The sequence below is a fragment of the Astatotilapia calliptera genome, chromosome 13 (assembly GCF_900246225.1).
Source record: "Astatotilapia calliptera chromosome 13, fAstCal1.2, whole genome shotgun sequence".
In the NCBI taxonomy this organism is placed as follows: domain Eukaryota; kingdom Metazoa; phylum Chordata; class Actinopteri; order Cichliformes; family Cichlidae; genus Astatotilapia; species Astatotilapia calliptera.
The window spans coordinates 32,632,454-32,652,406 of record NC_039314.1 but is presented as its reverse complement, the minus strand read 5'-3'; the positions used below and the strand labels follow the sequence as shown (position 1 = coordinate 32,652,406).

Sequence of the window (19,953 nt, the reverse complement as noted above, 5' to 3'; positions counted from 1 at the left end):
TAATCTATTGACAGAAGAATTCCCCCACGCTGTTTTTCTACCATTTTCATTTTATATCAAAGCAGGTGCAGGAATATAAGCAGGTGCTTGGGTTCACTGCATGTGGAACGTGCACACTTACGTTGTGTTTGTTGTGTCTGGATCCTGTTACCATCATATACAGAGCTAACTGAACACTCAGGCCAGGCAACAGTTACACATGAAAAAGTAATTAAATATCAGTCGAAACCTTTAAACACAGCCTTCAACTTCAAAGAGCCACAATAGTCTTCTGTCACAGACCTAGTTCATCTCATACTTAATGGGTTAATGTTCAAAAAAGTCAAAATCACTTACCGGTAAGAATTTTACGAGTTTGAGTTTGCACATTGATGGTGTTCTGCTACAGCTCTGAGAAAGACATGACTGTCGGTTCTTTCTCCACATATATATATGTTCAGGTTGATAAATATAAAAGTGCTGGGGTTACAGGATCGTGGTCCCATGTCCCTTCTTCAGGCGGCACCCAGCTGGGAACCATGGGCTAAGGCCCGGCTACCAGGCACCCTCCGCAGGCCTGGCGCCAGAGCGGGGTCCCCTTTAACCCTACATCGGTCAGGGTGAACTGTTCCCTCAGTGTTGCACTTACAGGAGCCTTTAACCAATAGAATGAATAAGAAAATATAATAATGATTCTAATGACAGGCCTCACACTGACAGTGTGGGAAGATGCCTTGGAGGCTGCTGCGTGTGTGTGAAAATGATGGGAGGGGATTTACTCCGACACTAAGAAACCATTAATGTAAAAGAATGAATGACTTTTAAAATGTATGATTTAATCAAATTAATTGTATTTAGTATATTGTGATTGGCACAGGATTTTGAAGAGAAATGAGCTAATGATAAATGTAATTAAATCCAATTGACACTAGGTGATTGTACGTCCAGACTGGAAGATTGAGGGAGAGATACAAATCAGCACTTGGCAGAGTATAAAAGAGTGCACACAGGAGTATCCAGCGTTGTTACGTCCTCTAGTTCTTGTAATGAGCAGAAGACATCATCAGCTATGGGATTCCACAGTTGGTTGTTATGCCAACACTGTGGTAAGAACAACCAAATCTATTATATCCACACAGAGACGGGCACTTTGTGCATCTTTGAACACTACTCCACCATAAAAATATGCTGTTATTTTCTGCGTCGTGTTGCTGTTTGCCTGTTCGTCTATTCTGTAGGTACATTGAGCTCATATCCGGGGCTCAGTTCCTTGCGTGTGTACACATAACTGGCCAATGAAGATGAATGTCGTTATTCTCTTTTGTTTGTTTTTTGTTTTCTCCTGCTGCACTCTCGTCCAAATTCCAGTAGGTGGCAGCAAAGCTCCTGTAAGTTAGTTTGGCAACGACCATAAAACTCGCGAGAAGAAGAGCTCCGTCACAGTCACGTACCGTAAGAAAGACCCATTCGCTTTTTTTTTACCTTTATTTTATGTGTTTCTGTAATTACTACTTACTTTTGTGTCGTTGAAATGTATCTTATACCAAATATGTTTTATATACAACAAATACCAAGCTATAATAAAACACCAGTAGGCTAATAAATATAGCCGAGTGGCAGTAAATCGACATTTCCTTTATAAAGCACAACCTGGATGCTAATAACACTGTTTTGAACAGGCTTGTACTCAGGTATCATTACGGCTCTAACGACTACACCCTGCAAGGAGGCAGGCTGGGGACCAAGCTACAGCGGATGGATGCTTCGAGCTGAGCTACGCTGGTAAATATCTGTCGTTTCTTTTCCTAAACAAGATAGATTGTTTTAATATATTTTCTATAACTGGCTGTTGGTCTGACTTACACACACACTGCTGAATAATGGGAAGTGTCATACAGCTTGAACAGGAAACTTTATGAGGCTGAAAATGTTTGAGTTTGCCGTGTAACAGTGGAAGACTTCCATCACAGAGCGAGGTTCGTCAGTAAGAGTCAGCGCGTACTTTGTTACTTGTGGGTTTTGTTTGGGCTGGTGTTTTTTTATCCGGGCTGTCGTTCGTGGACTGTGACGCTCAGCACTACAGACTAGTGAAGATGAACCATGACAGAGGTCATGAGGGGACAGAACATTAGTCCTCTGTGCTTGTTGTTGTCGTCGTTTCCTCCACGTCCACGCTGTGTCTGATGATGACTGTATGTAGTCAGAGAACCGATTTGTTCTATGCATCGCGAACATGCGGATATCCTGTTGCTGCTGGAGTTAAAAAGGGAATCGTTTTGTTGCTGTGTTGCATTGAATGTACTGATCTATTTACAGAGTGCGGTGCAGTGAAGTAAACTCGAAACTGTATTATTTGCTTCAGCAGTTTACAGCAGCAAAATTAAATTAATATATAAGAATAACAGGGGCAGCACGGTGGCACGGTGGTTAGCACTGTTGCCGCACAGCAAGAAGGTCCTGAGTTCACTTCCACCATCTGTGTGGAGTTTGCATGTTCTCCCCGTGTTTGCGTGGGTTCCCTCCGGGTACTCCGGCTTCCTCCCACCGTCCAAAGACATGCAGCTTGTGGGGATAGGTTAATTGGATAATCCAAATTGCCACTAGGTTTGAAAGTGAGTGTGAATGGTTGTTTGTCCCTGTGTGTTGGCCCTGCGACAGACTGGCGACCTGTCCAGGGTGTACCCCGCCTCTCGCCCTATGACAGCTGGGATAGGCTCCAGCGCCCCCCCCCCGCGACCCTGAAAAGGATAAGCGGAAGCGAATGGATGGATGGATATAAGAATAACAGCATAAACTGTTTCTGTTGGACCAGAAACAGAACATTAAGCAATGACATAATTTAAGAATCCAAAGCACCCATCACTCATAGACCAGCTTTGCATCATATTTAATTGCCGACTGCATCTGGGTCCAAGGACTTGCTCGTTAGGGCTAAATGATGAGCTACCTGCCACATATCGTTGCCTTCTCTACAGCGCTCAAGGACAAACCTTTCCTTTTTTACCCCGCCGGGACCTATTTGGACACTCCTTCAGTTCAGAGGTTGCAATTGGGTTTATGGGATTTGGCCTGGCAACAAAGGGATGATTGCTAGTCTTTTTCATTGTTTATTATTGTTGCTGTTTTTGTTTTGGTTTGTTTTTTTTGACTCCCTTGACCTCCATACATCTAAGTACATCTCTGTCATGTGTATGTTCATGACTGCTGTTTTCCTGCTTTGCAATAAGAAGTTCAATTTAAAAAAAAGAATCCAAAACACCTGCTGCCTCTAGTTTGAGCCTTTTGTATGATGACATACGTATGATGTATGATGATTAATCTGAGAGAACGAATCTCAAATCTCATAACAGTTGAAAGTTTATATACATGTATATCTGGCATGCACCTGGGCCTGCTCACTCACCCTTCTTAGATGCTGGAACCACCTCAACTGGCTCCTTTTAATGTAGAGGAGTAGCGGCTCTATTCTGCCCCTCCCTCCCAGAGCTCCTCAGCCCATCTCTGAGGCAGAGGCCAGCCACCCTTTGGAGGACGCTCATTTCTGCCACTTATATTAGCGATCTCTTTCTTTCGCTCAGTACTCAGAGCTCGTGATCATAGGTGAGGGTAGGGACATCGATTATTATTAATATTAATCATTTGGGGCAGCACAGTGGCGCGGTGATTAGTACTGTTGCTTCACAGCAAGAAGGTCCCGAGTTCCATCCCACCACCCGACTGGGGCCTTTCCGTGTGGAGTGGTTTTCCCCGTGTTTGTGCTCCAGCTTCCTCCCACAAGTCCCAAGACATGCAGTCAGTGGGGTTAGGGTAACTGGAGAATGTGAGTGTGAATGGTTGTCGGTCTATTTGTGTCGGGTTGGCGACCTGTCCAGGGTGTACCCTGCCTCTCGCCCCACGGTGGCTGGGATTGGCTTCAAGATGAGTAAAGAAAATTCCAAATATCAAAAGCAACAGTTTAAGTGTGTTTATGGTGACTTCATGTTGTACATTCATAAACCGACAACAGCAATACATATTAGCAAAATATCAGTTGTTTGGACTAAAGTTATCAGAGGACTTTTGTGCATGATTTCAGAAGAAAAGTTGAGCAGAACCTTGCACTATTGGAACTTTAGTTTTTTTTTTATGGCTCTATGTTCTGCAAATTTTCAGCAACAAATTATTTGCTTCATAATCTGCTGAATAAATGACATCCTGTATCCTAGAAGAGGAAAACTCTTCCTAGCCAGCACATCTGTTGGATAAGAAAGGACAATAACTCTAGTTTTACCAGACGTTGGATAATTCTTTCTATATTTTCTCATGTACTTTGCTTCTTTCTTGTGTTATTTCAGGGCTGAGGCAAGTCTCCTTTTGTGCAATGGAAGTGAAGGGATGCCGCCAGCGCTGGAAATTAAATTGCAGAGAGCTACAGAGCAAGAGATGCTCAACTCCAGAAGTCACTGAAAGAGTCAAGATAGAAAAGGGGGACAAAGAAGAGCCATACAAAGGTGTTACCATGGCAGCAACCTCCAAGTATCTGACAGGCAGGCAATATCTCACTAGGAAGCCTCTGTTTTCTGTAGAAGAGCATGTGTCCATCTTAAAGAAGACACGTCCACAGAGGCTCATGGAAAAGGTAAGGAACATGGAGAAAGAAGACCTCCAAGTAAAATCTTTGTCCTTTTAGATGGAACAATACAGCAGACACAGAACGACTTGGCTTTTGTCAAAGGTCCCATATCATGAAAACGCATTTATATAGTGTTATAAGAATTTTATAAACTGTGAGGTGTAAAATATGTGGTGTCTCTTGCTTCTAGACCTTGTAACATCTCCGCCTCCCACACTTCAAAGTCAGTAAAAAATGTTCTGTGAAAAACATAACTAATCCGTTGGCATGCAGCTAAGATGAAGCTGCTGCCACACAGTGGCAAGGAACCGAAGCACATGTGCTGGTTAATCCCAACATGCTCTGCTGAAACAAATGAATCTGCGCATTGCATCAGTGCAATGACTGCGATTGGCTTGTTCAGTATCGTCGCTTCCTATTATGGATTTCTGCTTTATTTTTCAGCTGCTATCCCTTAAATCAGCTGGAATGTCTAACCTCAAAGAGACTAACCGTCAGCTCGTGTTTGGGTGTCAGAACTCCAAAGCACGAAGGCTAGGCCACAGGCTCTACATGGGTCCAGCACAACAAAAGTATAACTTAGGTGTACTTACAGTATAATCGTCTCCCACCCTTACAGAACTGAAAGCCCAGAGAATTACTCTCTGAACTCTGTAGCTCCCTAGCAGGGCTAATTAGCTAGTCAGCTTTGAGTTAACGTTAGCTCTATATACCCACAGGCAGAGCTTTGGGGACAAGCATGATGTGGATTTATAACCAGTAGAGAAGCTGATCCTGTGTGTCTGTGTCATCAGCAGCTACTCCAGTTTCCTTTAAAGCTATAGACAGTAAATCATTGGGTTAGAAATTAAGCTCCAGGCAGTTGTATAAATGTATGATACAAAATGATCTTTGTGGTATTTTGTTGTTTAACTTGAAATGTAGGGGCAGCACGGTGGCACGGTGGTTAGCACTGTTGCCGCACAGCAAGAAGGTCCTGAGTTCACTTCCACCATCAGGCCGGGGTCTTTCTGTGTGGAGTTTGCATGTTCTCCCCGTGTTTGCGTGGGTTCTCTCCGGGTACTCCGGCTTCCTCCCACCGTCCAAAGACATGCAGCTTGTGGGGATAGGTTAACTGGATAATCCAAATTGTCACTAGGTGTGAATGTGCGAGTGAATGTGAGCGCGAATGGTTGTCTGTCCCTGTGTGTTGGCCCTGCGACAGACTGGCGACCTGTCCAGGGTGTACCCCGCCTTTCGCCCTATGACAGCTGGGATAGGCTCCAGCGCCCCCCGCGACCCTGAAAAGGATAAGCGGAAGCGAATGGATGGATGGATGGAACTTGAAATGTAAATGTACAGTATTTCAGGGCTTTAACCTCCTCATTTATCCATAAATGACTGCTCACTTAAGAATGTATGCCATCCTTGTCACTTTCTATTATTCTCTTCATCACTTTGTAGCTTAAACGTCTAAGCTGATGTAAACGACTAAATGCCAGAAGCTTTTACTCTGATGCAATAATAAGGTTTATAATGCTACAGTATTTTTCTTGCAGGAGAAACAACAGGACAGAAGTGAACATCATAATATTAAATTCTTGCCCAAACCAAGAGAGGAGCTCATCCCACAGAGACTTAGCCCGTCTCCCATTGAAATATCACTTCCCTCTACCTCTGAAGAAGACCTGGGCTCACCCTTGGGTGTTTCAGAGCTGCACCATGAGGACTCCGCTACATTTGGAACATCTTTCCCTGGAAACAGATTGGCTCAGCAGAGCCTCTCAAGGTCTAACTTTAAAGTCTGTGGACTTGACCTTCCCCCGAAGCCCAGACTGACCTCCACGGTCCTTTATCCTACGTACAGCCCCTGTTCAAACAAACGAAGCCAAGCTCAGCGTGTGATAGAGAGCCGGAGGGAGAGAAGTTGGAGAGAAAGAAAACGGTGTTCTTTTGGAGTAAACTCCAAAGAGATTCCCAAGTCTCCCTATCAGGCAGACTACTGGGCCTGTGCCATCCCTGAAACTCTGCCCCCATCTCCAAACAGGCACTGCACAGCATGGGACCCAAACAAGGAGTACCAGGAACTGCTGGATTACACCTACCCACTAAGACCAAGACAGGTAGACAGTGAATGGGACAGCTCCAAGAGCCTTCAGGATGACAGCCTTCAGACAAACCTCAACCTGCAGGACTCAGGAATTGCAATGGGTCACCTATGTAGTTCCACCAGCCTGCCAGGGTTGGACATTTCAACCGGTGCAAGAGGACAGAGCAGTGAAAGAATCGCTCTCAGCTCGAATTATATGTCACCTGACCTGCAGTTTATCACTAGATCTTCAGGTGAACCACCATCCCTGCTCTCTTTGTCCTCGGACTGTCTGGACTGCAGTGAGGATGGAGGGGAAAGAAATCCTTTTGTTAATGATAGTCTCAATGATCAGCACCATATGCGATCCACATCTACCTTTTCTGCTTTCATACGCTCTGAAAGTGTACTTCGACAGTCCAGGTGTGTGCACGGGGACCTGGATGAGGAATTCCGGCCTCTTCCAGACCAGGTGGAGGAGCTGCAGCTCCTGTCCAGACAGGTCAGTACTATATGTACGCTGACTTTACCACTCTGGTGATTGTGCAAGCAGAACCATTTACATCAGCGGTCTCCAACCTTTTTCGCGTGTTACGTTTCGGTGTTGTCAGTGTTTTGTTTTTGCGTGACTGTCATGTGTTTCCTGTTTTACTTTGAAGGTCTGTTGTTATCTTAGAGTGTTCAGTTTACGTTTCCTTGTCTCGTCAGGTCTAATTTGCCCCAGCTGTGTTTCCCTCCTGTGGTCTATTCCCTGATTGCTCCTTCTATGTATTTAAGCCCTGTGTGTCAGTTGGTCATGGTCGCGATCTCCCCCGTGTTGTAAATAGTTTGGTGTAAATAAATAGTCTGTTGTAAATAGCTGTGAATGGGTTTGTTAATATTTTCGTTTGAGACACCTTCGTTTTGGGATTTTGGTGGAGAGCTTTAGTTTTTTTCTCGTGTGTTTTTTTTCTTATTTTTATTTTCATACGTTGCACGCCGGTTGCCTAGGCCGGGGTGTAACACCGCCACGGACCGGTTCATGCCCGGCAATATTTTCACGGACCGGCCTTTAAGGTGTTGCGGATAAATACAACAAAATAAAACTAGTACCGGTACCGAAAAAAAAGAAGATTTATTCATAACACACGTGAAAAGACCCAGGAAAACAGAGTTAACGATAAAAACGATAACAAAATAACGCTGAAAACCGATAAAAACCCTGAAAACCAGACATTTCACACCTGAGCCTCAACTCTCACGGCCCGGTACCAAACGACTCACCGACCGGTACCGGCCCGAGGCCCGGGGGTTGGGGACCGCTGCTTTACATCATTGCTAATCATGTTCACAACGTTGTATTTTTACTGTGCATTCCTTTAGCAATTCTTGCTAAAGTAGCAAAACGCATCACATCATCACTGTGGTCCCTGTGTGCAGGTGAGGGAGATGACAGCTCAGCTGAGCTGGCCTGTCACAGCTAACTGGGACTCTCTGGAAACATGCACCACCTCCTGGCCCTCTTCTATCAGCTTGTCAGGAAAACAAGAGGAAAGGACTAAAGTCAAGGAGCTCCAGGAGGACAAACAAGACAGAAATGACTTTAAAAAGTGGAGCACAGAGCACAAAAATGCTCCTCCAACAGGTATTTGTAATAAATATTTGTAAGGATGTTTAGATTGTAGCCCTGTACACAGTTAAAGAATCAAATTACCTTCACTGCAATGGATATATTTCCATCTCTTTATCCAAAAGAGTTCGGATTAATTGTCAGGGTTTGCAAGTGTGTGATTTTGAGATTTCTGATCTTAAGGAAAATACAAACAAAAACTATTCTCTCTCCGTCAGCAGCGGTTTACGTAGGGCATGCTGACGGTGGCTTGGGTCGCCCTAGTCTCAAGAAGGCTGAGACTCTGGTGGACCGGCTGTGTGGGCTCAGCCTGATTGATAATCCAAAGGAGAGCTTGGAGGGCCAGGAGCACAGTGACTCTCTGATGCAACACATCAAGGTAGGGACGCAGTTGGATCTGTGACTAATTTTTCAGACTGAAAGTCATCAACAGATTAAACTCCTGCTATGGCAGATGTCACTAATGAAGCCAGTGTAGGGTTTTGTATGGAGTGGCTATCACTGCTTAGTTCAGGAAGAGAAGTAGCAGTATTATGGCGCTTTAAGAGGTTTACATGACCACTGATTATTCCTCTTCTCTGGTGTTTGCATCAAGTAGTCCCTGTCTAATAAAGTGCTTTTAATAGTGAAAGGTCCACTAAGCCTTGACTGGAAAGGTGAACCTATCACGGGCATCAGTGCCAAAACCCAAAGCCCCAGGGTCAACAGTCTGGTCTTCAGCCTTCTTATTAAAAAGCTGTGTCATTTTATCCTCTAAGCTTCACTTTAACTGCAGCACAAGCAAACTCAAAGTCATTCATATGCGTCAACACATCATAGTGGCTCGAGCAAAAGGACCAGGGCCACCAAACAATAACAAGGCTGAAGCCGTTACTGTGTTTAAAACACACACACAAAAACTAAATAGAAAATTTAAAAAGTTCAGATGTTTTTCTTACATTTGCGACACATTTACCGTGACAGTGTCCTCATGTTGCTCCCCTGCCACTCAGAGTACATCATGAATCGTTCAGCGGAGAGCAGCTGGTTTGTTCTCCTGTTTCTGTTGTATCCATCGTCAGGCAGTTAGTTATGATAACTTAGCTTTATAATAGGTGAACAAATATCAGCTGAACTGCTGATATCCTTAGAACTCAACAGTATTAAGTTATAATGTTTGCTCTTTTGTTTGAAGTTTTTTATAACCTTGACTTAAAGTTCTAGTAATTCAGTCTGTTTTTATGTTTAAGTTATGTCTCCTAGCTTTCCTCCACTCTTTAAGTCCCTCACTAGTCTCTTTGCAGCTGTTCTGGGTAGGGATGGGTTTCGAAACCCGGTTCTTGTTGAGAACCGGTTCCCACTGTTTCAATTCCTTGGAAGTGTTTGCCATTTTTACAAACGATTCCCTTATCGATTCCAGTCGCCCCGAATGACGTCACCACGTTGCGGAGCGTCATTTACCTGGCAGGAAACACGGCGGCTCAAACGCTCAAAAGTTTGGTTATACTTTACGAGAACGGATGACAACAGGGCAACTTGCAGTACTTGCAAAGTAGATATTTCATTTAAGGGAGGAAACACTACGAATATGCAAAAGCATTTGCTCACAAAACACGCGATGACCTTAAATGAATGTCGTGTTTTTAATTCCATGAATCTCAACCCAGCAGCAGCGGTAACGTTTGCACGTCCTCTCCCGTTAATGCGGCAGGTAAATAATCAACTAACAGTGCATATTATGTTAGCGCGATCTGCCTTATTACAAACCTGCCATTACTGTGCATTTAGTGACCATGATGAGACAGAGTCTGGCTCAGATGCTGGCAGCTCTCGCTGCAGTCTGCCGGTAGCGTCTCCTTTCAGGCAGGATGGACGAACGTCACCGAGCAGAGACTCAGTTTGTGGTCAAAGGCTTGCAGCCGTTTGCCACAGCAGGTGATTTTCAGTAAGTAAATGTGTTTAATTGTAGGCAGGGACATTACTGGATATTCTTGTGTAATTGCTACAGAAGAATATTTATTTTATTATTTTACATTTACAATTTTTTCCTGGGGGCCCTGTGACACCCACTGAAGAGATCTCTTAAGATCTCACTGCTGGGTTTGTAAGGCCATGTTACTCCTAAATTTCTATCTTGTTCAAAGAGAAGATATAAAACAAAGTTCTAAGCTAATCGACCTTAGTGTTCTCCTTTTTAAAAAAGAATCAATAAAGAATCGATAAAGAATTGAATCGAAAATGGAATCGGAATCATGAAAATCGTATCAATACCCATCCTTAGTTCTGGGGTCTTTGGACATCTCTCACTGGTTTTCTTTCCAGAATCTTTTAAATCTTTCACTTCCTTCCTCTGCCAGGCTTGTTCTGTACTGTGTGACTTTGTTTGAATTTCTCAATGATATGTATCTGTGTATTCCAATATTTCAACCATTATATGATTAAAAGCACCATGAATAATATGTACTGTAGGGCTGCCACAAACGATTATTTTTGATAGTCGACTAGTCACAGATTATTTTTGCGATTAGTCGACTAATCAGATCATCATCCATTGGACGTAAAACGTACAGCTTATTGCACCAGCAGCATCTGCTCTTGTACAGGGAGTGCAGAATTATTAGGCAAGTTGTATTTGTGAGGAATAATTTTATTGTTGAACAACAACCATGTTCTCAATGAACCCAAAAAACTCATTAATATCAAAGCTGAATGTTTTTGGAAGTAGTTTTTAGTTTGTTTTTAGTTTGAGCTATTTTAGGGGGATATCTGTGTGTGCAGGTGACTATTACTGTGCATAATTATTAGGCAACTTAACAAAAACAAATATATACCCATTTCAATTATTTATTTTTACCAGTGACACCAATATAACATCTCCACATTCACAAATACACATTTCTGACATTCAAAAACAAAACAAAAACAAATCAGCGACCAATATAGCCACCTTTCTTTGCAAGGACACTCAAAAGCCTGCCATCCATGGATTCTGTCAGTGTTTTGATCTGTTCACCATCAACATTGCGTGCAGCAGCAACCACAGCCTCCCAGACACTGTTCAGAGAGGTGTACTGTTTTCCCTCCTTGTAAATCTCACATTTGATGATGGACCACAGGTTCTCAATGGGGTTCAGATCAGGTGAACAAGGAGGCCATGTCATTAGTTTTTCTTCTTTTATACCCTTTCTTGCAGCCACGCTGTGGAGTACTTGGACGCGTGTGATGGAGCATTGTCCTGCATGAAAATCATGTTTTTCTTGAAGGATGCAGACTTCTTCCTGTACCACTGCTTGAAGAAGGTGTCTTCCAGAAACTGGCAGTAGGACTGGGAGTTGAGCTTGACTCCATCCTCAACCCGAAAAGGCCCCACAAGCTCATCTTTGATGATACCAGCCCAAACCAGTACTCCACCTCCACCTTGCTGGCGTCTGAGTGGGACTGGAGCTCTCTGCCCTTTACCAATCCAGCCACGGGCCCATCCATCTGGCCCATCAAGACTCACTCTCATTTCATCAGTCCATAAAACCTTAGAAAAACCAGTCTTGAGATATTTCTTGGCCCAGTCTTGACGTTTCAGCTTGTGTGTCTTGTTCAGTGGTGGTCGTCTTTCAGCCTTTCTTACCTTGGCCATGTCTCTGAGTATTGCACACCTTGTGCTTTTGGGCACTCCAGTGATGTTGCAGCTCTGAAATATGGCCAAACTGGTGGCAAGTGGCATCTTGGCAGCTGCACGCTTGACTTTTCTCAGTTCATGGGCAGTTATTTGGCGCCTTGGTTTTTCCACACGCTTCTTGCGACCCTGTTGACTATTTTGAATGAAACGCTTGATTGTTCGATGATCACGCTTCAGAAGCTTTGCAATTTTGAGACTGCTGCATCCCTCTGCAAGATATCTCACTATTTTTGACTTTTCTGAGCCTGTCAAGTCCTTCTTTTGACCCATTTTGCCAAAGGAAAGGACGTTGCCTAATAATTATGCACACCTGATATAGGGTGTTGATGTCATTAGACCACACCCCTTCTCATTACAGAGATGCACATCACCTAATATGCTTAATTGGTAGTAGGCTTTCGAGCCTATACAGCTTGGAGTAAGACAACATGCATGAAGAGGATGATGTGGACAAAATACTCATTTGCCTAATAATTCTGCACTCCCTGTACTGTATGTTCCAGGTCTTCTGTTCTCACCTGGAGCTGCTCATCCAGCAGCTGAATGCCATGTCAGAGAAGATGGAGCTGCTGACTGAACCCACTGTGGACGTGGATCGTGGGAAGTCATCTCTGGCTGACTACCAGGTGAAGGCTGAGCCTCTTGAGTTGTTACACTGGCAGCAAACACACAGTCCTGCCCTGAAAAACGTTACTGTGTCTGTTTCACACAGGCTAAAGCAGCACTACTGAAAGTTTTATCAGTGTGCATGTTAATTGTTAATTGATTTGTAATACAGAGAAATCCTTTGTTTGATGAATTAAGCAGTTCAGTGGCGATAGCAAGTTTGTTTAAATGACACATTTCATCACATTCAAAATCCACGTTCCCAACAGCAAACATAAAAACCTATATATGTTTACAATGAAGACAAGAAAAGGTGTAAGTTTACAAATGTGCACACACACAGACAGCTACTGTGAGAACACAATGGTTTGAGTCTGTTTTTGAAATGCACACCTCAGCTCAGCAGGAAGCTTGTGCCAAAGAACAGGACTACAGTAACTGAAAGCACCTGCAGCACACTTAGATCATCATGGGAAGACTTAAAACATCTGCACCTGATGACCTGAGAGTTCACACTGGGTTATAGACACTGAAGCCGGTAGCTTGCTGGGGGGAGCATTGAGAGCTTTCTGAACTAATCGAAGGTTTTAGGTAAAAAAAAAGGAGTGGCTACACAGGTTCATAGACGCCCCCCTGGAAATAACTTGTATGAACAATTTGAATCTGGCTTCATTCATTTCATAGTACAGAAACACCTCAAATGATCTTTTCACTGTCTACACCAGTTAACTCTGGTGTTCCCCAAGGCTCTCTCCTGGGGCCTTTGGTTTTTATTATTTCTCCTACCTCTAGGTAGAGCTGGGCGATAGAACGATAACGATATGTATCGCGATATAACTTTTACTCGATAGAGAAATTAAACTATCGCGATAGACTTCGCCGCTCTTGTCCTCTTAAAAAAAAAAAAAAAAAAAAAGGTCAGCCAATCCAAATTAAGTAGCGCAGAGCCGAACCAATCACAGCCGCAGCGTCACGTGACTTGTTACGTACAGCACAAGTGCCAAGCCGCACGTGTGTTTGTTTGGGAAGCAGCCAGCGGGTAATGGAGCCAGCGCCTAATGGAGGAAATGAGTGTGCCGACTAGAAAAATCAACCGAGCGTGACCGAAGAGAAAACAGATGATGGTTCCAACGCCGGAGAGATTGTCGAACGGAAGAGCCAGAGAAGTTCCGTAGTGTGAAGGTATTTCGGCTATTTCAAGTCTGACAAAAAACAGAGTAGCATGCACTGTAAATTGTGCCGAAAGCAAGTCTGGAAATACAATAAACTGGTGCACACTGTGCGCCACGTTATTGTTTCGGTGAAATGAATTTCTACAATACTGTTACTGTTAATTCTACTCTCTGCAGTGTTTAAATGCTTACATATACACACAGTTACTGTCCCTCCACACATACGACTCGGTTCTGCTTCTATGCCCCAGCTTTGTTTACTTTTTCCCACCGAGGCTTCTAGACTTCTGATTGGCCAACATTTCTGCACGGTTAGGAATCTAGCGCCACCTGCTGCTTTGGCATGTTCATAGCAGCATTTTCCTTCATTTCTGCCTTTATGTGTGGACGGGATTATTTTTTAAAACGAAAACGGAAAATCTCCGTTTTCAAAAATACCCGTGTACGTGTGGACGTAGCCTCAGTCTCTGACTGGAAGCGCTAATTCGTCATTCGGCTTTTGTCAGACTAAAGTAACTGTTAAAACTGTTTGAAAAGCTCAGCTATACAACAAGGAGAGATTGAGAATTTCCTTTTAGTTCTCAGTTTATTTGATATTGACAAAAGTTAGTCAGTTTTGTCTGTTCTTCTGTAAAACAAACTAAGATTTATTTTTAGAATTAATATTTTGTTTCTAAGTGGAATTGACAATTTAGTCTGTTTCGTTTGTTCTATTTTGAAACTTAAACGCTTTAGCGGCTGCCTTTTGTGTAGTTTGTAATATTTGCCTTTATTTATCTGAAAAAGTCTCATGTTCCTTAAGTACATCTACCCTGTTGAACTTATTATGGGAAATAAATATTTAAATTAAAAACAAGCTGCTGATTATTTCACATTTTACTTGTGAGCAACGGCACATTTAAATCTTACAAATATAGTTATTTGGCTTATATCGTGATAGATATCGTTATCGCCTGAAATGAAAAAAACATATCGTGATATGAAAAAATCTCATATCGCCCAGCTCTACCTCTAGGTAATATTTTCAAGAAATATAACATCCAGTTTCACTGCTGCACAGATGATGCCCAGCTCTACTTCTCTTCCAAACCCACATCTATTTCTGATTAAGTGAAATCAAGGTTTGATTTACTCATAACTAAAGTTCTGACAGTTTTTCACCATCCATTGATAACTCAGGTTAAGAGTCTGGGTGTCATCCTTCACAGCCCATATAAATCACATCATTCATCCATCCATCCATCCATCCATCCATCCATTTTCATCCGCTTTGTCCGGGGCCGGGTCGCGGGGACAGCAGCCTAAGCAAAGAGGCCCAGACCTCCCTCTCCCCAGCCACCTCCTCCAGCTTATCCGGGGGAATACCAAGGCGTTCCCAGGCCAGCCGAGAGATATAATCTCTCCAGCGTTTCCTGGGTCTGCCCCGGGGCCTCCTCCCGGTGGGACATGCCTGGAACACCTCACCCAGGAGGCGCCCAGGGGGCATCCTTGTCAGATGCCCGAACCACCTCAGCTGGCTCCTTTCGATGTGGAGCAGCAGCTGCTCTACTCTGAGCCCCTCCCGGATGGCCGAACTTCTCACCCTATCTCTAAGGGAGAGGCCAGCCACCCTTCGGAGGAAGCTCATTTCTGCCGCTTGTATCCGCGATCTCGTTCTTTCGGTCACTACCCACAGTTCGTGGCCATAGGTGAGGGTAGGGACGTAGATCGACCGGTAAATTGAGAGCTTCGCTTTTACACTCAGCTCCCTCTTCACCACGACGGACCGGTGCAGCGTCCGCATTACTGCAGCTGCAGCCCCAATCCGTCTGTCGATCTCCGGCTCCCTTCTCCCAAACTCGCGAACAAGACCCCAAGATACTTGAACTCCTCCACTTGGGGCAGGAACTCATCCCCGACCCGGAGTGGGCACTCCACCCTTTTCCGGCTGAGAACCATGGCCTCAGATTTGGAGGTGCTGATCCTCATTCCCGCTGCTTCACACTCGGCTGCGAACCGCTCCAGTGCGAGCTGGAGGCCCTCACCCGATGAAGCCAACAGAACCACATCATCTGCAAAAATCAGAGATGAGATTCTGAGGCCAACAAAGCGAAAGCCCTCCACCACTTGGCTGCGCCTAGAAATCCTGTCCATAAAAATTATGAACAGAACCGGAGACAAAGGGCAGCCCTGGTGGAGCCCATCACCCACCGGGAACGAGTCCGACTTATTGCCGGCAATGCGAACCAAGCTCTTGCAACGGTTGTATAGGGATCGAATGGCCCGTAGCAATGGGCCAGACACCCCATATTCCCGCAACACCTCCCACAGGACACCCCGAGGGACACGGTCGAATGCCTTCTCCAAGTCCACAAAACACATGTAGACTGGTTGGGCAAACTCCCATGCACCCTCAAGTATCCTGGAGAGGATAAAGAGCTGGTCCAGTGTTCCGCGACCAGGACGAAAACCGCATTGTTCCTCCTGTATCCGAGGTTCGACTAACGGACGAACTCTCCTTTCCAGCACCCTGGCATAGACTTTCCCAGGGAGGCTGAGGAGTGTGATCCCCCTGTAGTTGGAACACACCCTCCGGTCCCCTTTCTTGAAGATGGGGACCACCACCCCGGTCTGCCAGTCCACAGGTACTGCCCCTGATCTCCACGCAACACTGCAGAGGCGTGTCAACCAGGACAGCCCTACAACGTCCAGAGCCTTCAGGAACTCGGGGCGGACCTCATCAACACCAGGGGCTCTGCCACCAAGGAGTTGTTTAACTGCCTCAGTGACCTCGCCCCCGGAAATTGGCGGGTCATTCCCCTCATCCCCAGACTCTGCTTCCTCCTCGGAAGACATGTCAGTGGGATTAAGGAGGTCCTCGAAGTATTCCTTCCACCGCCTGACAATTTTCTCAGTCGACGTCAGCAGCGCTCCGCCAGCACTATACACACTGCAGGTAGAGCACCGCTTTCCCCTCCTGAGACGTCTGACGGTTTGCCAGAATCTCTTCGAGGCAGCCCGAAAGTCTTTTTCCATGGCCTCTCCGAACTCCTCCCACACCCGAGTTTTTGCTTCAGCCACTGCCCGAGCCGCATTACGCTTGACCTGTCGATACCTGTCGGCTGCCTCCGGAGTCCCACAGGCTAACCAAGCCCGATAGGACTCCTTCTTCAGCCTGGTGGCTCCCTTCACCTCTGGTGTCCACCATTTGGTTCGGGGATTACCACCACGGCAGGCACCAACCACCTTGCGGCCGCAGCTCAATGCAGCAGCTTCGGCAATGGAGGCGCTGAACATGGTCCATTCGGACTCAATGTCCCCAGTCTCCCTCGGAATGCTGTTGAAGCTCTGCCGGAGGTGTGCGTTGAAGATCTCGCGGACTGGGGCCTCTGCTAGACGTTTTCATTTTAGTAATACTAACCGCCTTCATCCTTCACTTACTCCAAACAGCACTGCCATACCTGTCAATGCTCTCGTCACATCTCGTTTAGATTACTGTAATTCTTCTCCATGGTCTAACACAAATCTCTCCATAAACTGCAGTTAGCTCAAAATTCAGCTGCTCTTTTTCTCGCTGACATCTGGACTGCTCCAAATGCATGTTAGTTTAGATTTTTAGATTTAGATTTTGTTTTTGTTTTTTAAATTCCCACCAGGCTGTCAGAAAGGTGTTTATGTTAAGGCTTGTAAAGCAGTTATTATGATTAATAATGGAGCTTATGGAAGGCAGGTTAGAGATTTTTAATTTTCCACAGAATGGTGCTCTAGGTCTAGCTGTGGGCTGTCACGCCAGCTGTGGGCTGTCACGCCAGCTCCATTGATCCATTTTAAAACAGAGAAATCTGTTGGATAAGAAATGAGGTAGTTCATGCTTAGATTTAGTTGAATAAATGAATCCTGTCAGCACCACCCAGATATCTGTAGGTCATAGTTTATATCTAAGGTTAAGTCTAATGTGAACTTTGAACAGTAAAAACTGAGAACCTTCACAGACATAAAAACTGCATCGTTCATCACTTCATGCGTTTTCTGGTCCACTCACTCGGCTCTTTTGTTGTCAGAGCTTTCAGAGAGAACTTAGCAGCCATCAGCCGCTGGCCTCCTGCGTTCTGAATACGGGACAGCTACTGCTCAGCTGCATCAACAGCACCTCTCCATGTCAGTTTGTTACAGCATGCTCACTAAGAAATACGGAAACTAAATACTTGTTTTCTCACTGAGTCTGACTGTTCTTCCTCTCTTCTCTTTTACAGTTTTAAGAGACACCCTGCTCCTGATTGAGAGTCAGTCAGAAATGCTGCAGGCCCACAATGAACACTTCTTCTCCTCCATCCTGTCTGCTATAGACAGCTTGGGTCAGCCCAATCAAGCCAGTCCTGTCCAGCAGAGCACAAAGTGTCCTGTAGTGGTCCAAGAGTCAACTTAACAGACCCAACAACAGCTGACCAGACCTCATGTCTGCATCACAAATATAAATATTTGGTGTTATTTCTGTCTAAGAACTCTGCTTTTGATACAAGGCTCTCATTTACTATTCACAAAAAACACCAGTTCATTTTTCACATAAGCCTTCAGGACCAGCACCGAGCCACCAAAACACAAAATTGTTCTTTTCTTAGTCTTAATATCGCACTGTTTTTCTGCCTATACTTAATATCACATTTGTCTTTTCCAAGACATTCACAGAAGTCAAATTAAAAGTCTGTTAACCATTTCTTTTCAAAAAGGATCTCTGTAATCTGATTTCCAGACGCCAAAGTAAATCTAACACTACATTAGTGCAGCGACTAGATAAACTATTGTGAGGCAAACGGAGACACATAGTGTGCAGCACATATATCATGGCCCACAATGAACACAGAAGCTTTTTACTCCAAAAGATAATGTTTCAATTACTCCAGGGCAGGAACATAAAACAGGACAAATTAAAACATGAGCCCTTGACTCCTATCATGATGGTTAATCATGAACTGTGCAGCTGCAATGCACAGACAAACGTCTGTTTTTAGCACTGATAAAATACGAGTTTCACTCACCAGAAGCACAAAGTGCCTGGATGGTCTGTACCACACAGCAAGTGAGGTTTTTGGTCACACCGTTCCATGAAAATACAAAAGGTGGAGAAGTCCTATCAGTGACTAAGTGTTCTTAACTTTATGGACAACTTTTTTCAAATGGATGAATTATTTTTAAAAATTGCAAAGGCCCTAATTATTTGTGTAGTAGGCTGTAAACACTCATTTTAACATGTGAGTCTAAGCACTTTTTAATTGGACCGTGTGTGTAAATGAACACATCATCGAAGCACTTTCTAGCTAACGTCCACAGTTCAGCAGACCAAAGCTGTCAGGGATCAAACCACCAGACTTCCAGTTAGTAGATGACCGTCTCCGCTTCCTGAGCCACTCCTACCAATTGTTCTGTGACAGCTGCCATTTGCTGCAGTCACATGATCAATCATGGACACACGTCCTCTGGTGCCTGAAACAGAGATGTTGACAGGGAATCCTTTGGATCCTATCGGTTGTATTGTCATCTGTAAAGTTTGTAGGCTGAATTACAGTTTTGCTCAATGCTCAATTCTCACGGCAGAAAAGAAATGGGACGTATTTTATAAAAGGCGCTCCAACAATCCAAAGGTTTTTCACATATGTCAGAGCATGAATAGTCAATCACTTCAACTCTGTGATGAATGAATAAAAAGCTTTCAGCACCCTTTAAAGACTAAGTCATCAAAATGTTTCTTTCTTTTCTCAAACCCAGAAAGAGTTCTGCATAAATGTGGGATTAATGTCGTTTTTCAGAAACAAATGAAACGTGAAGGATGTTTCTGAAACTTTACAAAACTGGTGGAATGGGAAAAAAAAGCAAACTAATGTAATCACTTTACTAAATACGACTGATCCACTGCTCATCGCAGTAATCAAAATATCTAATCAGCCTTTCACATCATTGCATTTAGGCATGTGGACATAGTCGTGACCGCCAAACCAAGCATCAGAATAAGGAAGAAAGATGACTGAGCGTGGTTGTCGATGTCGGACGGGCTGGTTTGAGCATTTCAGACATTGTTGATGTTCTGGGACTTTCCCACACAACCATCACAGGGTTTACAGGGAATGGTCTGAAATGGGAAACTATCCAGTGAGCAGCAGTTCTGAGTTATAACAGAATGCTCAGACTGCTTTGATCTGAAATGAAAGTAACAGTATCTTAAACACACATTACAAACAAGCAGTGTTGAGTAAGTTAGTTTAAATTAGTAACTTAGTTACA

General features: G+C 44.3%; 1 protein-coding gene across 3 annotated transcripts; it reads left to right on the top strand.

The window, feature by feature from the left end:
* Positions 1 to 7: 7 nt before the first annotated feature.
* Positions 8 to 19,405, top strand: cep68 (centrosomal protein 68). Of its 3 annotated transcripts, XM_026190171.1 has the most exons (10): positions 8 to 1,085; positions 1,348 to 1,431; positions 1,659 to 1,761; positions 4,314 to 4,597; positions 6,130 to 7,161; positions 8,079 to 8,283; positions 8,487 to 8,647; positions 12,424 to 12,546; positions 17,739 to 17,835; positions 17,931 to 19,405. In XM_026190171.1, the coding sequence occupies exons 4-10, from the start codon at positions 4,340 to 4,342 to the stop codon at positions 18,101 to 18,103; spliced, it is 2,049 nt and encodes a 682-aa protein (XP_026045956.1). In that variant the 5' UTR covers positions 8 to 1,085; positions 1,348 to 1,431; positions 1,659 to 1,761; positions 4,314 to 4,339; the 3' UTR covers positions 18,104 to 19,405. The 3 variants fall into 3 exon arrangements, with proteins under 3 accessions (XP_026045956.1, XP_026045958.1, XP_026045957.1); XM_026190173.1 differs by having other exon boundaries at positions 8 to 1,431; positions 8,490 to 8,647; XM_026190172.1 differs by lacking the exons at positions 8 to 1,085; positions 1,348 to 1,431; positions 1,659 to 1,761 and adding an exon at positions 1,843 to 1,955.
* Positions 19,406 to 19,953: the final 548 nt, after the last annotated feature.

Bases quoted from the DNA above. Each gene is read 5' to 3' on its own strand.
- cep68 (XM_026190171.1), top strand. From the start codon at position 4,340: ATGGAAGTGAAGGGATGCCGCCAGCGCTGGAAATTAAATTGCAGAGAG. The intron at 7,162-8,078 runs GTCAGTACTATA...CCCTGTGTGCAG, and splicing joins TGCAGCTCCTGTCCAGACAG to GTGAGGGAGATGACAGCTCA. The intron at 8,648-12,423 runs GTAGGGACGCAG...TGTATGTTCCAG, and splicing joins CTCTGATGCAACACATCAAG to GTCTTCTGTTCTCACCTGGA.